At 38.0% G+C, this 21,766-nt stretch overlaps 2 protein-coding genes, 1 long non-coding RNA gene and 1 other non-coding gene across 7 annotated transcripts; 3 read left to right on the plus strand and 1 right to left on the minus strand.

Moving 5' to 3' along the window:
• Positions 1-2,487: 2,487 nt before the first annotated feature.
• Positions 2,488-10,534, minus strand: LOC117827637. 3 transcript variants are annotated; one of them, XR_004634251.1, is made up of 4 exons: positions 10,417-10,534; positions 8,490-8,609; positions 2,774-2,875; positions 2,488-2,669 (listed from the first exon to the last, which is right to left on the minus strand). It is a non-coding gene; the product is annotated as an uncharacterized LOC117827637 (long non-coding RNA). The 3 variants fall into 3 exon arrangements; XR_004634253.1 differs by having other exon boundaries at positions 2,751-2,875; XR_004634252.1 differs by lacking the exons at positions 2,488-2,669; positions 2,774-2,875 and adding an exon at positions 6,582-8,029.
• A 229-nt stretch (positions 10,535-10,763) lies between these two features.
• limd1b (LIM domains containing 1b) lies at positions 10,764-14,125 on the plus strand. Of its 2 annotated transcripts, XM_034705182.1 has the most exons (7): positions 10,764-11,296; positions 11,416-11,517; positions 12,752-12,819; positions 12,934-12,996; positions 13,476-13,606; positions 13,757-13,808; positions 13,932-14,125. In XM_034705182.1, exons 1-7 carry the CDS (start codon positions 11,263-11,265, stop codon positions 14,013-14,015), a joined length of 534 nt encoding a protein of 177 aa, XP_034561073.1. In that variant the 5' UTR covers positions 10,764-11,262; the 3' UTR covers positions 14,016-14,125. The 2 variants fall into 2 exon arrangements, with proteins under 2 accessions (XP_034561073.1, XP_034561074.1); XM_034705183.1 differs by lacking the exons at positions 10,764-11,296; positions 11,416-11,517 and adding an exon at positions 12,343-12,399.
• A 2,247-nt stretch (positions 14,126-16,372) lies between these two features.
• Positions 16,373-21,628, plus strand: nrm (nurim). Its single transcript, XM_034704072.1, has 4 exons — positions 16,373-16,598; positions 18,265-18,458; positions 18,646-18,822; positions 20,214-21,628. The coding sequence occupies exons 1-4, from the start codon at positions 16,436-16,438 to the stop codon at positions 20,529-20,531; spliced, it is 852 nt and encodes a 283-aa protein (XP_034559963.1). The 5' UTR covers positions 16,373-16,435; the 3' UTR covers positions 20,532-21,628.
• Positions 16,939-17,011, plus strand: trnak-cuu. The gene has a single exon. It is a non-coding gene; the product is annotated as a tRNA-Lys (tRNA).
• Positions 21,629-21,766: the final 138 nt, after the last annotated feature.

The raw sequence follows: 21,766 nt of genomic DNA on the forward strand, positions 1-21,766 counted from the left end.
TGATTGTTAAACAAAACCAATGATAATTGTTTAGATTCATGTAGCGCTTTTCTAGATACACAAAGATGCTTTACATGATGTGCAAAACAACATCATCTTGTGTAGTGTTATTGTTTTGGTTTAGGTATCACTAGTAAAAACATCTGTACAGTGCTTTGAGGCCACACTTTGCTAAATTGATCAGCTTGCTTACATTTTAATCGTTTGAATAAAAACAAATGTTGGAGTTGTGCACCAAACAGCTGAGCTCATAGAAACCAGTACACCTCTAAAATCCTCTTTCCTCATAATTAGCAGTGGTGCTTAAACTGGTTGTGTCAGGATTTGTACGCCATGCCGTGGCGTGTGCCACCACATATGCTGGGAGTTCAGTGATGCATGCCATGGCTGATGGTAGGTTGCCAGCAGCATCAGACTCAGATCATTAGACTGGTGTGCCTGTACCTCCCATGTTTCACCCTCATGACGCATTTGATAGCAGATCTTGCTTTAAAACATTGACTGCAATAACTGTATACATAATTTGTCTTTATTGACGATGTGAGTGCCACCGTAGTCAGTCATTAATAACATTTAGAGCGCAATCCTTTATTACACCATAGAAACTTTTCCAATGTTGAAACAGGAATAGTATTGGCTTCAGAAAAAGAGCAGGAACAACTTTTCTTATTTCACTGTCCAGTTTATCAACCCCGTTCATTCAAAATATGTTGTGATGTGTATCTATGATTCACAGGTCACCTCTTAAGGTAAAAAAAACAAACGCATTTCCAGATAAACCTGGAAGGATCACATACCTATGAAATACTTTAATGGCTAATCCTGTGGCATACCATTGACTACTTTTTGATCACTCCATTTTCTCTTCTTACCACTACAGTATGAAACAACCACTAATACTGTCATGGCTTGTACTTCAGGTCAATGAACACAGTTCCTTTTGTTCCAGCTAGGAAAAACTTTTCAGGATCAGGAACATTTGTCAGTAGAAACAGTAAATGCTGGTGGAAATTGTTGTTATTGTGTGGACCTTCTGAGGGTGTAGACCCGCATGGTGATAAGAGAGCAGAAAATGAACATGTGCTGTTCTCGTATAATATATTTAATCACACTTGTTCTCAATCTTGTATTTTAAATGACTGGATTATTTAAAGCTTTACCTCTGAAAACAATAGTAATAGTGCTCAAAAATCAAAGCAGTCGTCAAATCAGTACACTTAAAAAACCTACTATTAGTCCATAAAGCACCAACCCGATATGGCCCCTAAGGTCATCAGGTGAAGGTCTTTTAACATCTAGAATCAGATCAATCAGATCATCTAATTACTGTGGTCCTTCTCTCTGGAACAAACTGCCTGCCAACCTGAGGTCCATCACAACTGTCTAACCTTTTACAACTAAACAGAAACCTGAACCCTTTTCCACAGTGTATGAATAGTTACTCTGTTATGTAAATATTTTGCCTTGTGTGGTTGGTTGAATGCTTTCCTTGGTATTTATTTTCCTTATGCTTATTATGTTTGCTTGACAGTGTTTGTCTATTGTTTAATGATTTCAATTCTGTATGTTATTCATTGTTTCTCTATGATTTTATCTTCATCTTCAGTGTAAAGCACAATAAACTTACCTGTAATGAAAAGTGCTCTATAAATACAATTGTTATTGCTACATACTGAACATGAAACCAGTGGATATGGGCAACAAGAACTAGTGTTATAGTACTCGAGACCGGTCTTGGTCTCGAGGCTGCTTATCTCAGTGCTCGGTCTCGTTTCAGAATCTAAAGCATTTTTACTCGGTCTTGTCTCGGTCTCGGACTGGGCGGTCTCCGTATTTTATATCAAGACCGGTCGAGACCACCACTGATGCACTCTGTGTCCCTGTCATTACTGTGAGAAAAAACAAAACTTAAGGAGTCAAAAGAAAGGCAACAAAGACAAAACCAAACCTTGTTTGTTGCTGTCAATAGTATTCAAAGCAAACTTTAATAAAATAAACAGAAGTCTTTTATTTTGTTAACTCTCATAATGATTTTTCATTGATATATATGGCCTTGGTCTTGTCTTGGTCTTGCCCTGCCTTTGTCTTGGTCTTGTCTCGGTCTTGCCCTGCCTTGGTTTTGGTCTTGACTCGGTCTCGACCCTTAATGTCTTGGTCTTGGTGCACTCTAGTCTCGGACATGTCTTGGTCTCGGTTAATGTGGTCTTGACTACAACACTAACAAGAACATCTCCTCCTCCTGTCTTGATTTAGATCTGGATTAAAGGTTAAAACAATTCAGTTCCTACGCTCATTGAGAGGTGAAAACCTCCATTATATTGGAATGTTTAAATGCACGTTTGAATTTTCATTCATATTTGTGATGCGGTGGTTACAAAGATCCTGAATTGGATGACAAAAATTGGATTGTTTGTAAACAGCGTAAATGTTGGTCTTTGGCTGCTGCACATCCACTTGAGATAACAGAGTTTCTCTCAGAAATATAAATGTGATTAATGTCTCTTTATTTACCTTTAACGAGCTAACATGATGTGCTTGTGTTTTTCTCACTCTCCTCATTTTCATCTCGTCACATTTTACCTCTAATTTCAGCACAGCGCCCTCTGCTGGTGACCAAATATGACATGTTTGTTCTGCAGCTGTGTATGCATGCCTCCAGTGTGTTCAGACTATGTAAAGAGAGAAAGAGGGAGGGTGAAGAATGCGTCTCAATGAGCCACTAATGGTGAAAACAAGTCAAAGCCACTTACAATAATCACTTCTTCTTACTCACTCATTGTCGCGTCTGAGCAGACATGTCCAAGTCTATCTGAGCTGGAGTCTGTGGGTGAGAACCGCCTGGGAGCCCTCCATCGCAGCTGCAGCTATTTGTTGTCTGTGAGACATAGAGGGAGAGGTCAGAGGTCAAATAAGTTCACAGGGACTCGGGGCTTTCACATGTTAATGTTTCAGAGCAGCATGAGAAAAACACATTCATACAGAGGTGATTATAACCTAGTCAGGAGGACTCTGTTGGTTAACATGAGTCGCAATATCATGTTTGATTGACATGTCTGGTGGAAATGAAGGACTCTGGGCTGTTCTTCATATGTGAAGGATGTAAAAATAAAAATTAAAAAAATCTGACATCTGTTAGTACCACTTTCTTCAATGCAAAAATCAGCTTTTTTACTCCATTATTTATAACTAAATTATAAATAACATAAATTAATATTATATATTTGACAAAAAAAAGCAGTTTCAAGATGTCGATCCGAAACTACAGAAGTGGTAATGACCTTTTTCGATTGTTCTATTGACATTTCCTTGACGATGATGAAGTACAAAACGAACCCATGGATAAATCAATAATGAAAATGATCGTTGCAGCCTAACTTTTAATAACTTCAACTGTTTTTGTAATGATTAGAATACTAACGCAACTACTTGTTGTATTCTGAAAACTTTTAATATCTTGAAGAAGAATCAAATGCTGCCTCTAATTATTACCTTCAGTGCTGCTACATTTTTTCAAAGTGGAGACTTTATAAAATGAATGCCCTTACACAAATGTGCTTCCATTTCAAAAAATGTTGTAAACAAACTGAACAACACAAAAGAAATACATGTGAGCAGTTTCCATGTGTCAGAGTTTAAACAGGAGCCTATTTAATACTGAAGTCACTCATGCTAAGCAGAAAGATCCCAACACTGAAGCATGTCCTGATTAGGGATGCACGATATTATCGGCACATTATCGGTCATAAAATAATGGGCTGCTGCACACATGTTGGGCTCATGTTTGAAGTTAAATTTGAATTTGAGCAGCAGTCTGTAAGGTTCTAATTTAGGCACATTTACTGTCAAAGAGTAAACCATTTTATTTAATTTGGGTTTAATTGCTGTACAGTTGCACTTTTCACATGTTCCTGTGAACAGAGGTTAGGTTTACTTACCATGTCAAATGTGAAATTGGCCATAGTTGCCCTGGTTGTGGGTTTTGTTATCATTGTCTCAGGGAGAGCATCGTCCAATTTTTAAGTAGGATGTATCTTTTTGTATGAATTTTTTTTTAAAGCAATTTTCATAAATAAATATGCAGTTTTAAGTATTAAGTATTTTTCTTATTTTGCACAAGAATATAACATAACAAATGCGATAAGAGTATCACCATAATACTGTATGCTAGTTCCAATACAGAAGAGAATTTATGATCTCTGCAATTAGGTGTGCGGAAAAAAATATCGGTAATCGGCTAAATGAGTTGTAAAATATCGGCATATCAGATATCTGCAAAAAACCCAAATCATGCATCCCTAGTCCTGATGTCTGAACTTGAAGGTCTTTAATGTCCTCTACCAAATAAATGCTAAAAATCAACACTGACATCTCATATTGAACTTTCACATCATCACACAGACAACCAACCTGATGTTACAAATTTTTATTACTTCCTCATATCTCAAGGCTATACCCTTACCTGCACACACACACACTTCAAATCTATAATAAATGGTCAATGTGGAACAGCAGTGAGAGGAAGACAGCCTCAGACACACGAGTGACACAAACACTCAATAATACCCAAGAATGTTTCACCCACATGACCTACTCTCTGCAACCCATGCAAGATGCTCAACTCTGAAAAGAAGTGATTCCCATGCAGTCACTGTGTTGTGTACCTTCAGTTCAGAGCACCCCCAGCTGGACACAAGCAGCACTGCAGTGACTGAGGGTCTGACAGCAGCAGGAGTTCAACTCTGTAGATTCACCAGAGGAGGATATTCTGGTCATTATTTGGATATTTTTGAGCCAGAATGTTTTATTGTTCTTTGCATCATAATTACAAGTAATAAGTGAGTTCATAAAAATCTAAATATGAAGGGTTCAAAGGTTTTGTTTGAAAAGTAAGTAATCAACCTGGATCTGGATAGCTTTTTAGTGTCCACAAATTACTACTATTAAGTGTCTTTTTTATTTTACAGTAATTAAGACTGAAGTGAAGTCAAATTCTGCTTTATCTTCACATATTTCAAAGTAGTAGTTTCCAACCTGCAGTCAAGTGAAACCTGGAGGTCAATTTAATAATGCAAAGGAAATAGAGGAAGCAAACCAAGATTGTACTTTAGTTTGGACTACTTCAATGCGCTTCATGTTGCTGCTGCTGCTGCTCTTCTTTTAACTAGTACTCATAAGCTAGAGCACATTACCCCCATCCTCTCCTCCCTCCACTGACTACCTGTTCATATTAGGATTAATTTTAAGATGTAATTGTTTGTTTTCTAATCTTTTAAATATAGTAGCCCCACAATATATCTCCAACCTCCTGCAAGGCTACATCCTATGAAGGTCTTTGAGGTGTGCTGATCAGTGAAAGCACGGCTGAAAACCATGGGTGACCGTCCTTCTTGGCAGTGGCCCCCAAACTGTGGAATGAGCTGCCCCATCAGGTTAGATTGTCCCAAACCTGACCAACTTTTAAAACACGTCTTAAAACTTATTTTTACTCCTTGGCTTTTAACCCAGCATGAGGGTTGTGTGGTCTCTGTTTGTTCTTTTATGCACTTTTATTTTGTTAGTTTTTTAAAAGTGTTTTTAATTAATTCTAAAGTGTCTTACGTGTGTTTTGATATTATTATTCTATTGAATTATTATTATTTGTTTTTTTAACAGAGTTTTATATTCCGTGTGTTTTCTTATTTTACTTCACTGTGCAGCGTTTTGTTCAACTTTATTGGTTTTTTTTTTATGTGCTGTATCAATAAAGTGGATTGGATTCAATGTTATTTTTTCAACAGAATCACACAGATGTTTCTTCTCATCTCTGTACATGATTTTACGTCTAACATCAAAAATCAGTTCTCGTAGCACTGCTTGAGCTAAAAAACACATTAAGTGATCACTGCTGTTGTACAATGTCACAATAAGAAGACAGAAGCTAAGTGATCAGAAGAAATGATAAGCATGTTGTGAGATCAATTTTTTCACTATAAGAACCCTTCAATGCGTCGTCACTTCAGTCTGTAAGGTCTGTTCGATCGATCGTTGAGAAAGCTCTCCAGTGAGTGATCCCACAAACTGTTTCCCATGCAGGCTGCATCCTCCTCCATATTGCCGCTCTGTGGGTTCAAATTATAACCTGTTCTGAGTCTCTGTTTTCACATGGCTGCCTGTCAATCAGTCCTCCCACCCCCAGCGTACACTGGTGCAGTGTGAAAACAGCCACTCCCCGTGCCCTGTGGCTCTAATTGGCACGGATTAAAGCAGCCATTATACGAGTGAAGCTGATCTGAAAGCTGAGCTGCCGACTGCAGGCGGGCAGCACGCACTTTTTTATCACTCTGAGAAACTGATACACACACACACAAACACACACACAACCACTTTATGCACACAGCAGAGCAGGAGCACATAGTAACAAACAGTGTGAGTATGACACTGATACAATGGTCTGCAGATACAAAACACTGCATCCATACAACTGGAGATATTTGAGATGGTGTTATATTTTATCAGAGAGGGGAGAGTGAGAGTTGACAACCTCTCTGATTAATGAATCCAGTTAAAGAAATAGAAGAGAAAGCAAAAGGAGGTGCAGATGGTTTCAGATCTCTGAAATACATCAAACAGGAATTTACTACAACAACGTTTTCTGATTACATGTATTACTACGAATGATCTAGAGTCCGGTCAATAAATCAGGATCAGGAAATATCAGCCAATCAGAGGGTTTTTAACACTACATAAAGCAGCAGAGGACAGACATGCAAACAATAGAAGACGCTGGGAAGATTTAAGTTCCTTTTAGTGAAAATACTGTCTCCGTTTCAAAAGGGAACCTCTCAATAAAAAACATTTCAGCGGGTCTACTGTTTTTTAATTCAAAATATCAATGCCTTTGTGTTGAAGCAGAAAAATGTGTCTGAGAAAGCTCCTAGTGCAAACTGCTGCTTCAGAAAAAAATGTGAAGAGGTAAAAGGAGATTCAAAAATATTTAATAATAAATATATTTTATGATTATGAGAAATGGGAGAAAAACATAAATGACAAGAGCCGAACATGTTTGATTACATGACAAAAAACACAAAGAAACAGAAAAGAGTAGAGCACAAACACTTTATAGGTGTTTGATTTTGTTTTTGAGGAGAAGTTAGAGAACAAACTCTTCTATTTGATCTTTTATGCAGCCAGTGTTGAGAGGAATATTCCTGCTTTCTTAGATTCTTTCTATTCTTGTCGGTTCTTTTTGAATTATCCATTTGTTTTTCTTTGTAAAGCCATTGGGACATCTGTTTTCCAAAGTTTCTATATAAATAAATGTATTATAATATTACTATTATTACTATTATTATTATTATTATTATTATAATTAAAGTTGGCATGTTGAGTGAATATCACCTACTTTGGTGAACATGGAGTTCACTACTTCATTAATTAAAAATAAAATCAGCTGCTCTAAAGACAATCCCTGAAAGGCTCTTGCTGTTTCGCTCCTCTCCCTGAAGCTCTGAAGTGAATTTCCCATTTAGCACATTCAAAAAATAATAATAATAAAATCTGAACATTTTTTAAACTGTTCCACTCATTAAAAAGACTGATTTTCATTTATTTAAAAAAATACAAATTATTTAAGTTTAATTATTAATGCAGCTTAGTAAAAAATCCCTGTGAAAGAAAGGAAAGCTTTTTGTATTGAAATCAAAAACACACAATGACACGCTGATTCCTGGTTTGTTCCTGTGTATTGTAAAATTAACGCCAGAGAATGAAACGGAAGCAGCCCAGATCCCAAAAACACAAAACCCTCAGTTTGTCTAAATTGGACCTCATTGGAGAGGGAACCCACAAAGGTTGTTTGTATCCTGGTGAGCGGCGCAGCAGGGTGAAGGGTTGTGGGTAAATCTCAGTGCTGAGGTTCCCAGACGACTAGGAGCGACACCTTTTCAGCTTCTCTCCTCCTTCTGCCTTTTCATGCTGTGGACTCAGATCTTCACCAAGTCATGCACTCAAGAAGACTAATTATAAGGATTCAGAAATCCATCTCTGTTTCCTATAAAAAAAAAAAAAGATAAAATCTGCTCATGTCCACGAAAACTGTGCAACAGAGAGACATGAGGGGCACACGTTCTTCATCTGTTTTTGTTTGGAGATTATTTTTGTTAGTGGGGGACACTGGCAGGGGGACAGGCAGGTAGGCCATCAAATCACTTGGACCAAATGAAATGATGAGACAGGTGGTTTGGGCCTTACACAGCCACAGATTATGTAATTTTCTCTTTTAAGCTACAAATAAAACAACATGTCTCCTTGATATGAAGTCCCCTGCCCAAACTTGAACATGTGTCCATCTAAAATCCAAATATTTAAGCTTCTCAAATGTGAAATTGACTGTTTTTTAGCTGAATATAATACACATTTGGATGATCTGTTGAACAAGATAATTAAAGTTAAGGTAGACCTTGAAGAAATTCTTTGTTGCCGCCCTGGCAACACATCTATATTGATAATACCTCACTTCTTTTCACTCCTCTATGCTCCCCTGCAGTTCACACCAGCGGTCATTTTCGAGTGTCAAGCACCTCGCACTTGGGGTTTTGGGAGGTGGGCCATCAATTAGCGAGCCACGCGTCCTGCAGAAGAAAGAGGAACTCGGTGAGGAGTCCTTAACGACTGGCCTCTGTTCACTCTGCCCTGACCCTGTGACCTCAGGGGCCACAATATGCCCCCATCTGGAGCTGTGGTATCGGCTCTGTGACGGAGGGGACGGACAGCAGATCTCTGCATTCAGGTCAAGCTGCGTGACGCCATTGAAAGCCTGAGAACAGAGGTCCTACTCTAACAGGGACACATCTCTGAACGCCCCTCACAGCCCCATGAATTCAACTTAACCCTCTGATCAGGTCCAATATTGTGGATCTGTGTTTTTAATTGAGAAGGACCAGAGAGAAGGAAGGTTGCAGGGATGTGCTGCACACCAGGGGAGCACCCTGTATGTATGGCCGCTGAGCAGCACTAACATGGATCTGTTGTAGAGTAAACGCCTGACTCTATGGGGACTCTATGGCACTCAGCTGGGAGGAGTAGGTGCTTCACATTTCTCCTCTCGTAAAACAGCTGTCACCCTTTTTCTCATTTTGCATAAAAAATATTAACGTTCAAAAAAGTCGTTTTTGGAAGCTTTTGACTTGTCTAATGTTGACTCACTGATACAACAATATCAGTACATTAAATAAAATAAAGCACAGAAGGACAGTTTTATATTTTAATTCTACTTTAGATGAGTTTTTCTGTTTTCTGCTACATCATACTTCACTACAAATCAGAGAATTGTACCTTACCTCCATTAATCTTATTGATTACCTTAAAAAATATTATGAATATAATAAATCATTTTATTATTTTTATTTTGTTGAGCAGTTTATCATGCTGCCTGTTTTTCTTTCTATTTTAAATATGTCATTGCAATTGAATGTATTATTCTGGGTTAACATCTATTGATTTTTAATTTTCTATTACATTTTCTATAAATAAAATGTTGCATAAAGATGAATCAGATTTTTTAAATAATCTTTCAAGCTGAAAAAAATGGAGGTTATAGAGATGCATCAGATTTACATTTGGTCTCATAGTGTTACAATAACTTTTCATCACTTGCTGACTGCAGCAGAGTTTGATTTGTATTCTTACATTCATGTTACTCTTTAAAGTTTGACAATAAAATGACTCAAATTTTTTGCTGATATAAGTATAAAATGTTTTAGACTGAGAGTGGATTTTGCATATCTTCCAAAGCAGATGTTAAACTTTATTTAATGCATATCTCCCTCAAATAGGTTGTATAGTTATAAAGTGTGGGTACTGTACACCAAAAAAATGTATATCCCAATAAAATAACCCTCACTGTAAATGTGTTTAAAAGCAGTGAAGCCCACACAGAGGGCAGCAGCTTTGTTGGTTTCAGCCTTTCTACTGTTTCTATGAGAGGGCTCAAAATATTTTGTGTCTCAGCTGTGAAATCAAACACTCCAATGTTCATTCACAGCACACTGACATCCTGCCATCATGCTGTTTCCTCAGCTTCCAACATGTCTCACAGCACACTGACGCCATCTGGTGGCAGAATATCTGTGGCTGCTGTTATCACAACATGCAGAGACTTCAAAGTTTGAGTAAATAAATAAATGAAAACTATTAATTAGAGTAAAATAACTACAGTTACCAAACCTCTGTCAATTTAAGTGTTTTTAGTGTAAGTATAGTGTTAGTGAAGGAGCTAATTTGTGGAGTAACTTCATCAACAACATCAGCTTCAGACAGTCACCTGCGACAATACTCACATTTACACTTAATATTCCTCCAATTTACTGAAAATGTTACTATTGTGGTTTAAAACTTAACTTTACTCAAAAAGACATCAACACACATGGACTAACTTACTGATTTGGGTTCCTGTAGTTTTCCTTCAATTTCCTGAGTGACGAGAAGTGACACAGTATTTCCACAAATTTTAAACAGCTGTGCACGTGCGCAGATTCACCTTAGTCACGTGACATTACCGGTATAATGTGACCAAACTACGGTGGCCCTGAAGGACAAAACAAATGTACAAAACTTTTGCAAAGTTGGAGACAAATTTAGATTTTGGAAAACATTTTTGCATTTTATAAAACAAAATTACATCAGCAAAACACTTTTACCAAGGGCAAACCAAATTTACATTTAAGGAAACAAATTTCCAAAAGATGAAACACTTTTACAAAGTCGGAGAAGTAAAAGTTGATGCAAAACTGACTCAAACTGGAAGTAACTCACAGGCTCTATGAAAGAGGATGTGAATATTTCTTACACCACTGAGAAATCAGTACCACTGAAACCAAGGAAAACTAATCCAGAGATGTTAGTTGTTCGGAAGTGACTCCAGTTTCATATAATTCAGTGCCCGTTTTTCACAAACAACATGACACCAACATCATTCAATTAAATGAGAATCTATAAGTACTTTAAAAGCAGATCAGGGTATCTAAATATGACCCTTTGTGCTAAAAGACAGCTGGCCTCAACTGTTGCCACCCACCCACTCAACCAGCCAGCCTGCTGGAGTCAGGGGGTCTGAGGACTCGTTGCCCCCAGAGGGACCAAAAGCATTGAATACTACACCCATAAACCGAGACAGCAGCTCCCCTTACAGCTGTCTGCATTGCACTTAAAATTAGACCCGCAGACTAAAAGACAGTTGTACTGTAGGCTCCAGCAGGCAGAGACTACTGGGAAAATCCAGCAAACATGGACCCGACTTATAGTGCCACTCAGTACTTTGGTAAGGAAGTGTGACGTGAAATATTAACAACTCTAACGAAGTTTTCATTAATGAAACGTGTGTGTTTTCAGTCTATTCAATCTGCTATTAGTGACTCTCTCTTTGTGTTTTGTATTCAGGAAGCTGTGCTGGATGCAGTAAAGCAGTGTGTGGTGAAGACAGACCATGCAGGGCGATGGGGCATTTATTCCACAATGTTTGTTTCACCTGCAGTGTTTGCTGTGAGTCCTCTTGATGTCTTAAATTTGTGGAAGTAAAAACTGGAAGTTATGTCTTTGTGTTGGATTTAAATACTCAAAATGCAGCTAATGTGCTTTAAAAGTTAGATGTTTCATAAAAGAGGCACAGACTTGTTGTGAAAAGTTTAAATAACTTTGACAGAAGGAACCAGAAATGATCAGTTTCATTTAATACTGATTTAGACAAGTGCATCAGATTTGACAGCTGAAAGCCTTTTGAATGGACATTTTTATCACACAGCCGTGCAAAACTTTAGGGCAGGGGACTATACTGCTTTATACTGCTTTAGTGGACCTGAACTTTAATAGCGATGTATTAATCAGAAGATTCCTGGTTCAGTCCTTGGCTCTTTAGGTACGCATGTCAGTGTCTTTCCTCAAGAAACTGAACCTCAATCTGCTTTTGCGTGCAAAGGCATCAGTGTGTGTAAATTGAGTTTAAAGGGACAGTTTTAAGGCTGTAGAATTGTGTTAAAAGTGAACCACTAGTGCAGGATTTTACCTTTTATCATTGTCATCATCAATCCGTCATTCTTTGCTATTTTGCATACTTTGTATACTCATATATTGAGCAGCTAAGACAATGTGGCACGTAAGACAACATGATATTAGCTGCAGAAGCAAAAACTTACATTTTTTTCTCTCAGCAATGAAAGAGAAGCTAAGATTAAGTCTCCATGGTGCAACTAAACAAGGGCCCGAGTTTGAAAATATGGTTCAGTGTGGATTGATCCGTGTGACTTAAGGGATGTCTGACTAATAACTGCACCAGGCTGCAGATTTCATTTACAGTGTTGCACCTTTTTTGCAAGGCATGTTGAGGCATGTATTGTTGCAGCAGTGGATTTTGTGCTGCAGCTCCAAGTATGCAACAGTCAAGTGGTGCAATCACCATGACCTAAATTAATTTATGGATATGTTCAGGCCAAGACTGTCAGCATTCATGAACAATTCTAAACACGTGGAACACTATAAATTAGAGGAAGATACTATCTACAACCAGTTGGTGGCACTGTGGCTAGTTCTTCAAGAGATGTGTTTATGACAGTGTGGTCATGAAACATGTTCAATTTGGGGCAACGTTTGGTGCTCAGGCACTAATGGAATGTCGAAGCAGTGTTATATCACTGCTAAGTTTTTTAATGGCAGCAATAAGAAAGCAACATTACATGAATCTCTTTGTCACCTCATTCCTTATCCTTTGTTTCTTGTTTAGATAAAAAACTCAGTGGCAAACCATTTTATACAGTGTCAGGAAGAATCTACTGTGAGGAGGATTTTTTGGTAAGAATGTCCTGTTTTTTCTTTTTTTAAATACATGATTTGTTTATCTTATATGAGCAGACGTACAGGAATCAACTAGACATTTATGTATGTACTGTTTTCAATTGAACATAGTACTCTGGAGTTCATCCATCCCAAGAGGTGTGTCACAGCTGTGGGCATTTCATCACAGACATGGTAAGCATGCATTCATGTGCTGTATGTGTATATGAGTACTTCCCTGTCGAATACTTTATTACTGGTGGTGGACAAGTTTATACAAGTACCATTGCAATGCTGTTACAAATGTAAGTCCTTTATTTGAAGTGTTACTTAAAATAAGCATGCAGTCATGCAGATGGGGACTATTTATGGCTTTGTATGTTGTGTTTTTTCCAGCGGTGATCACTGAAATCTCACATTTTTTTCTGCACAATAATTTAATCTTGATTATACTTCATAAGTTTAACTGAATCTGCAAGGTAGCTTGTAACTTAAAGTCTCAAACAAATGTAGCTCAGTAAAATGGTATTTATAGCAATACAATAAAACAAATATCCCTCTGAGCTGTAGAGCAGACCTACAAAGTAGCTGAAATTAGAAACATTCATGGGAAGTGTCTTAAAGCTGCAATTTAAGAACACAGAGTAAAAATGAGCTCATGTGTGCATCATCAGGTGCTGCAGGCTCTTGGGAAGTCCTACCACCCGTCCTGCTTCTGCTGTGTTGTCTGCAGACGGAGCCTTGAGGGTCAGCCCTTCTCTGTTGACGCAGACAGCAGAGTCTACTGTGTCAGTGACTTCCACAAGTGAGTTACTCATACAATAAAAAACACAACAAAAATAGACTCAAGTCCTGGATTTCACACTGCAGACAAAAGATGAAACCAAACCCTGCTAGACGAGCTGCATGTGAGAGAAGAGTCACACGCAGAGTGACTGTACTGTCTTGGTTTTAGGGTCAGAGCTCCTGTGTGTGCAGCCTGCAGAAAGCCCATTCTGCCAACTGAGGTGAGCCGGACTATGGTTTAAGCTGGCATATAGAACTGACTGATGCTATATCATTTTGAAAATTATCATGACAGCATTCATTACAATAAAATCAATTCTCTCTTATATTGTTGATTTCTGCAGGGGTCCACAGAGTGTATTCGAGTGGTATCAAGTAACAGAAGTTTTCATGTGGAGTGCTACAGCGGTGAGGTGGACCTCATCTGAGCACACGAGCAGATTGGTGTACATATCTGTGTGTTTTTCTGTTGGTGTTGTGCATACATGTAAAAAAGAAATAAAAATCTATATGTTTTTGTTGATGAGTTTTAGGCTTTTTGTACACATTTTTCAGAAATAAAGTTGATCCCTATAGATCCTGGATTTTGTTTTGTTCTCAATTTCTTATTTGTTTTCTGATCTTTTTAAAATTAATTAAATTATTCCGACTGTGTATCATTTTTCCTCCCCCTTTTAAATTTTTTTTTTTTAAGAAATTATAATCAGTGGTATGTAGGATTCCATGACAAAGCCCAGTGGTATTCTTTTAAAATGTTTTAAATAATTAAGTACAGCTTTGGTTCATGAAGTGCGCCCTCCTCAAGAAATGCACACACCAGGCTAAAACCTCAATTTCTGAGCCACTCTTCAGTCTTGGAAATATAGTTTAAAATGGTTATTTATTACTGATCAATACATCACACTTTGGTGTATTTACTTTTTGGTTTACAGTTAACATGGCCAGCAAAATAGTTACCCTATTATCATTACACATTCTTTATTTTCTCAGCTTCAAGTCAAGGCAAAAATAATAAAACATAATGGCTCATGCAGAAAAAAATGCTAAAACATCCATTGTGTAAATGTGCATATCTTCACCTGACTGACTGTGATAGTGATTTTAATATATGCCCTGAAACATTCCTCATTAAAGCTTAACTGAGTAACTCACAGTTTGTGTTACGTTTGGGGCCCTGTTTGAAACAGTACTTCTTATGTCTCTTTTAGTTTTGTCCTGTACAGACCTATGTACTTAGTACTGGTTTTTACTCAAATGTGACACTCACTATGATTTTTTTTCTGTGTACAATGTAAATATGGCTGTTTTGGCAACATTGGCCATTTTGTCTGACACATACAGTGGTGGACAAAGTACACAGTTTCATTACTTAAGTCAAAGATCTTCCTGGTCCAACTCCAATACAAGTTAAAGTTCTTCGGTCAAATTATTACTTGAGTTAAAGTACTGAAGTACTTGCTTTTTAAAAATACTTAAGTATTCAAAGTTCTTTTTAGAATATCTCAAAATGTATTTTCACAAAGCATTGTGCAGTCAAGAATGCCAGGGTGTACTTTCTGCTATGTTGTGTTCATCTAGAAAACATGATTTTGTATCTAAAAAGTATACCATGAAATATAAACTAAGTTACTACAAGCACAGACAAGTTTCAAATGTTCATCTGGAATAAAACCAGTGTGTTAGCTACAGACCTCCCCATGATTTCTCAGGTTAGATGGTGATGTTTTGTAGGCTGTGATGAAGTTTGTGTGGTAAACAGATCAGAGATTTACAACAATATGAATCATTCTTTATTTCACAAACCTAAAATGTGGGGTTAATATATGGCCATGGTGCTCAGGTAGAGAATTTGATCAACGCTCAACCGAGGTGCGGCTACACCATTGAGACAAACCAAACACAAGTAAACTAACAGTTTACGGTCCAATTGGAATCTGATTTCAGAAAAGAAAATTCATGAGCTGACCTCAAAGAAAATGTAGAGAGTAACTAGAGCATTGATAGAAATGTAGTGGAGTAAAAAGCACGATATTTGTCTTTCAAATGTAGTGGAGTAAAAGTAATAAGAACCCCCCAAAAACATACTCAAGTAAAGTACAGATACTCAAAAAATGTACTTAAGTATCTGTTCTCATCTTTCATTCCACTACATGGAAGTTACTATGTGACTTGGCATATTCACAAATAATTACTGTATCCATCTGAATCGCACTGTTTCTCATACTGTGTATGTTTGTTTAAATAACCTGGTGCATTTTTTATTGTGCAATAACTTACCTCACTATCTATTTATCAGATAGAAGTGTACATAGTGTGTATACATCTGTAATAGTTGCCATATTTTATTTCATTTTACTTGATTTTATTTTATTCTATTTCTATTTTACCTTTGTCATTGCTATTATTACTGTTATTATATTTTTTAACTATGTTAGAACATTGTTGTATGTTGTAAGCTGCTGTAACAAAATAATTTCCCCCAATGGAGGACCAATAAAGTATATATTATCTTATCTTTAAAAAAAAGTACAGTACTCAAGTAAATTCACTTTGTTACTATCCACTACTGAACACCTAGGCAGGAGTTTCAGACATCACAAATAATGTGCATACAGGAAATCTGTGTGTGATGGTCTTTTTTGCTTGTACAGGTCATAAAGAGGCCTCGATTTGCATTGAACCCTGTATTTATAACTCACTATGTAGGCTTCTAATGAGCAGCTACAAGAGCTTTACAGGCTTTTCCAGCGGCTACTATTGCATAGCAGCGACACCGTGTGTCAATAAGGAGTACTTTCACAATTCCCACCCGGAAGAGACCTGTAAGGAGGATACTAAATGAAAATAAATGCTGATTGAAATGGCGTCAGCCACGGTTCGGGACTGGGCTCTGTGCACCGTCTCGCTGCTTAACTTTGCGTTTGTTTTTATATCCGGTGCAGACTTCATTCGGTTCCTTTCATTTCGAGCAATTTATCACAACATCACTGGGGACACGACACTGTGCCAAGGTAAGCTTTCATACGCTAACTGCTGCTGGCAGGCGACCAAGAGAAGTTTGCTAACTTTAGTGGGGAAGTTATCACTGCAACAAATGCTAATAGCAAGTGACTCTGTTGCTATAAATAAACCCTAGCAATTGCCTCTAGATGGAAGTGTCATATAAAATGTAAGAGGTCAAGATATAAGTATGCAGTAATCCCTTTGGCCCTAGTATTTTAGGCATAATGGCATGTTCACTTTTACATAGACGAATCAGTCTGTAGTAATAAGCACTTAACTTTAAAAATATTTTCCCCAAACTTTTTTGCTCTTAGTTGATATTACACCATCTGACCAGCAGAGGTCATCGCCCGGCTAGCTCAGTCGGTAGAGCATGAGACTCTTAATCTCAGGGTCGTGGGTTCGAGCCCCACGTTGGGCGGTTCATACTTTTCTTTTATTGAGGTGTGGTTCCTCTTGACCATCATTCCACATGTCAGTAATGAGTACATTTTAGTAACGAATAAACAGTAGAATCAATTAGTTGCGCATGTGGGTCATGTATCATGTACTGTACTGTAGACTGTGGCATGTTTAACGCCTCATTACTTCCTAACAGTATACTTGTGTGTTCTTCAGCAGTGCGTCATCAGGTCACGGCTGGTCAGTTGCGGCTCACGAAAAGATCAAATGCAGAATAAAATGAAACACAGCTGGTTTTAATTTAAGTTTGTTTATCTTCTGATGATATCATTTGATTTTATTGTTCTCCAACATGCAAAAACATATGGAACATGGTCAGTGGTGGACAAAGTACACAGCTTCATTACTTAAGTCAAAGTACAGATCCTGCAGGTCAAATACTACTCCAATACAAGTGAAAGTTTCTCTGTCAAATTATTACTTGAGTTAAAGTCCTGAAGTACAAAACGATGTATTTTCACAAAGCATAAGTGCAGTCAAGAATATGTAGCAGTACATTCTGTTACATTGTGTTTATTTAGAAAACCTTACTTGAAATCTCTAAAAACTATACCATGGAATAAAAACAGACACTAAGTTACTCCAAGCACAGACAACTTAGTTTGAAATGTTCATCTGGAATGAAACAAATGTTACATAGCTCAACACGCTTTCTCAGGTTGGACTGTGAATTTTTGTATGTTTGTGCAGAGTGGGAAACAGGGAGAACATTTCAAACAATACGTATCATTCTTCATTTCAAAAACCTCTAACACGGGCTGAAGATATGGCCATGGGTGCTCAGGTGGAGAATTATAGCCATCATTACCACCTCTAAATGAACTGCCTGATCTGAGTGAAATTTGCTCTGTGTTTGCTCCACATTCAACCGTGGAGACGCACGATAAACAGGTATGACTAAATCACTGAGACAAACAGAACTACAAAAACACATTTTACTGTCTTAGGGATCAGATTTCAGAAAAGAGAAGGAAATTCATGAGCTGACTGTAAAGCGTCATGCAAAAATGTGTTAGACCTGGCATCTGTTATTCTGAATTATGCACATAGAGGGTCGAATGTCAAATACTCAGTATAGAGGAAGAAGAGTAAATTATCACAAGCTAAGTAGATTATCTCTCTGACAAAATAAAGATAAGTGGATTCATCACTCATTCAAATCATAAAACAAAGTGACCATTTATGTTTACGTTACTTGTCATCACTTTTAAGATTCCATCCCGTGGTCCGTGGCCCTGCAGGACAGCTCTGTCCTCAGGTCTCTTGTCGTGGATGTGGGCCTGCTGGCTCTCTTCACCACACAGCACAGTCTGCTGGCCTGGTCTCCTGTCAAACAGGCCCTGCAGTCAGTGCTGGGGGCCCTGAACAGGACAGCATACTGCTTCACAACTGCACTGGCCCTTCAGGTACCTCAACGCAGACTCTGAGTATTTAAAATGCTGCTCTTATCTGCTCAAGTGAACTGCAGGCTATCAGTTAAAATTACATTTACTCTGCTTTGTACTGTATTATAGAGTTAAAGTTGAATATATTTTGGGTCTATAACTCATTCATTCTAATTCATTCTAATTGTTGAGTTTTCTCTTGTGTCAGGTTTTGATGCGATACTGGGAGCCTGTGACCGGCGCCCCCTGTCTGTGGTCAGTACGTCATGCACCCTGGAGTATCTGGTTTCCTCTGCTGTGCTTCACTCTGCACTTCCTCTGCTGGGCCATCATCTTCAGCATCCTTATGATCTTTGATTACCCTGAACTGATGGGCATCAAGCAGGTAAATCAGGAGTTGTTAACACCTGATAATGTCGTGCATTGGTGTAAAGTGACAGGAAACAGCGGGTGCAGCTAACATCAGGTGTGAATATGATACCGAGTGTATGTTTCAGAACCATTAAGTCACCAGAATCCCATTATCAAAAGGTAGAAGTTACATTTCAGCATTTTCGCCTTTAATGTTCAGGACAGCTAAAGAGAGACAGGAAATGTGGGAGGTGGAGAGTGGGGGAGGACATGCAGCAAATGGTCGAGGCTGGAATCAAACCTGCGTCCTCAGCGATTAGGACTATAGCCTCTAGGGGCGCACTTAGACCACACTTTTGATAACTGGAACATAAAATCCAGCTGAATACAAGGTAAAACACTCCTTTTAGAAATTAAAACAACAGTGGTTCCCACATGTAGATGATACCTGGTTGTCTGTGTGTTTTAAATGTTTTACGTTTTTCTTTTTTTTCCAGATGAGATTTTCATCCCAGATTAATAAGCTAGCGCATTATCTCCCCTTGCTCTTTGCACACGCTGCTTGTGGAGACAGATTAATGCTCTGTAGGTGATGAAAAAGAGAGTGAGAGAGAGAGGTCCCACAGTATTTCCTACCTTTACTGCATTGACATAGTAATATAGCATGTAACATTGTTTATTGTTCGTCACAGGAGACGCTCTGTAATTTAAATTTCCTTGTTGTGAATGCCACCAAAGTAGAAGAGTATTTCTCAAACTGTGGTGGGATTTTTGTTAGTAGACAAATTGTTGTTTTCTTTAAACTACTTATTAGTTGTGTGACATGTCCTCTTACAGCTTGTGCTTCTGCAGGAAAGAAAAGAGTCTGTCGTAAAGCTTGCAGCAGGTCTGATCCCTCCACTCTGATCATTCAGCTGTGAGTGTGGAGTGGAAGTGAAGAGGACCCAATTTAAGAAAGGGCCTTCATGTTAAATATGAAGCTTTTCATACCGCTGCATCAACAGTGAAACAAACACCATTCTGCACTTTCTTACAGTATCTTACAGAAAATGTATCAAACTGCATTTTTAGAGGAATTTGTGATTCGAATTAAATTATTTTTTTGTATAATAAAAAAACTGTCAGTATTGAACTCCTAACCTTAAATATTGCCCACAAAATAAAGGTCATTGGGTTCAGATTAAGACATCAACAGGATTACTATCTCTTTAAATTCAACAGCCAATTAATCCCATAGCTGCTCTACACGTCTTCATCACAGATAAATGTACATTTTCTAGGACATATCATAATTACTAAGATCACATTGAGTGTAACAGGGATTGTGTAATCTGTGGCAGTGGTGAAAACCTCTCATTAATGTGCCATTAAAAGACAGATGTTTGGTGCTGCTACCTAACCTGACTGGTCTCTCTGCTCTCTCAGGTGTATTATCAGTGTCTCGGTTTGGGGGATCCCTTGTCCCACAAGTCGCCCCGTGCTCAGCGCCTCTTGTCTCACCTTCGTCACCCGGTGTGTTTGGAGCTGGGCGTCGTGCTGTGGCTCTTGCCCTGTTTGTCCCTGGACAGGCTCCTGCTGGCAGGGACTCTGTCAACCTACCTGGCCCTGGCTCACTCTCTGGACAAACAGGATTTAGCGTATCTTTGTACTCAGTACAACAGCAAGGTGCAGCTCTTAAGCGAGCCGCAGCAGGGCAGCGCTGACGCAACAGATCGGGACTCAGGCAACCACAAGGAAAAGTGAAGTGAAAGTCTTCTAGTTGCTGTGAGGAGAAGTCTGCTGCTGTATTGTTATTAACCAGAAGTGTCTTTCAGAAACTGTCATCGAGTCTGGTTATCTGCTGTGCTGAATAAGAGCAAACAAACCTGCTTAAGTATTTTTTCTGTAAAGGGCAAAAGACCACTTAAAGGCAGCTTAACACTGTATTTTCAATTTTTTTAAATCTGAACAGAAAATTTTAAGAAGAGTTTTAATTACAATGTAAACATCTCCTGAGGACATATTTCTACCCTCATTACATCTTGGCATGAACAAATGTCTAAAATTGACATTTTTAAAAAAATGCCACAAAACCCTCTAAATATATCCTCTTTTAAACTATTTTTAAATTTCATAGTATATTTTTATAGGTTGTTACATTGTATCCGTGAGCTGCAGGTATCCTGTATTTTACTGTACACTACTTTAAAGCTCCTGTATGGAACTTTTGGTCAGTTTTGATTTTGGCACCCTCTGTGTACAAAGAGGTATGGTCTCATATCTATGCAGTCACTGTTTTTTCAGTGTCCTTTCAGCATAAAGTGATAAACTGTTTTTCACTTCCCTGACACCTACCCCCCTGCAGTGGCTACAGACATTAGAAGTAACTATAGAGACGTATTTGATCTTTATGCTGATGATAATGTTTGCTTTTATAAGCTAGAGGGAAGTATCTATTTCAACTTCAGTCTGTTTTTATAACCAGATAAGAACTTCTCACAGGAGCTTTAAAATGAAAGTTAAACAGAGATCACTCTGACAAAAAAAACAAAAATGCAGCTTTGTTTTTCTCAAAAATTGCAGCTATCATTAAGACAAACATTTTTCAATTTCTGAAATTGAGAATGTTCTTCTGATTGTGTGTTTATTGTGTTTGGGAACCACTAATGACATGACAGTTGTTATTTTGTGCCTTTTGCTGTTCATCTTACTGGACAACCCAAGGAACTTAAGTCAAAGTATCTTCCTGTCTGTGAGTCTTGACTTTAAAGTACTGTAATCTTGTTTAAAACATGTATTAGTTTGTCCATGTCTAGATTGCTGCAACACTGAAATACAAGAATCATTTCCAATATTTTCAACACTGTGTTGTGTGTATTTCTATTAAGTACTGTTGTAACTAGGGGTGTGGCTGGTGGGTTGGCAAAGGCCCCCCTTGAAGCCTAATTGACCACTCCTTAACCATGGTTGGCTGTTTGCCTTATCAGAGACTTGTGTTA

This window comes from Notolabrus celidotus, chromosome 16 (assembly GCF_009762535.1).
Source record: "Notolabrus celidotus isolate fNotCel1 chromosome 16, fNotCel1.pri, whole genome shotgun sequence".
NCBI lineage: Eukaryota > Metazoa > Chordata > Actinopteri > Labriformes > Labridae > Notolabrus > Notolabrus celidotus.

Bases quoted from the DNA above. Each gene is read 5' to 3' on its own strand.
- limd1b (XM_034705182.1), top strand. From the start codon at position 11,263: ATGGACCCGACTTATAGTGCCACTCAGTACTTTG. The intron at 11,518-12,751 runs GTGAGTCCTCTT...TTTCTTGTTTAG, and splicing joins TTTCACCTGCAGTGTTTGCT to ATAAAAAACTCAGTGGCAAA. The intron at 13,607-13,756 runs GTGAGTTACTCA...TCTTGGTTTTAG, and splicing joins TGTGTCAGTGACTTCCACAA to GGTCAGAGCTCCTGTGTGTG.
- nrm (XM_034704072.1), top strand. From the start codon at position 16,436: ATGCTGATTGAAATGGCGTCAGCCACGGTTCGGGACTGGGCTCTGTGC. The intron at 16,599-18,264 runs GTAAGCTTTCAT...ATCACTTTTAAG, and splicing joins GGACACGACACTGTGCCAAG to ATTCCATCCCGTGGTCCGTG. The intron at 18,459-18,645 runs GTACCTCAACGC...CTCTTGTGTCAG, and splicing joins CAACTGCACTGGCCCTTCAG to GTTTTGATGCGATACTGGGA.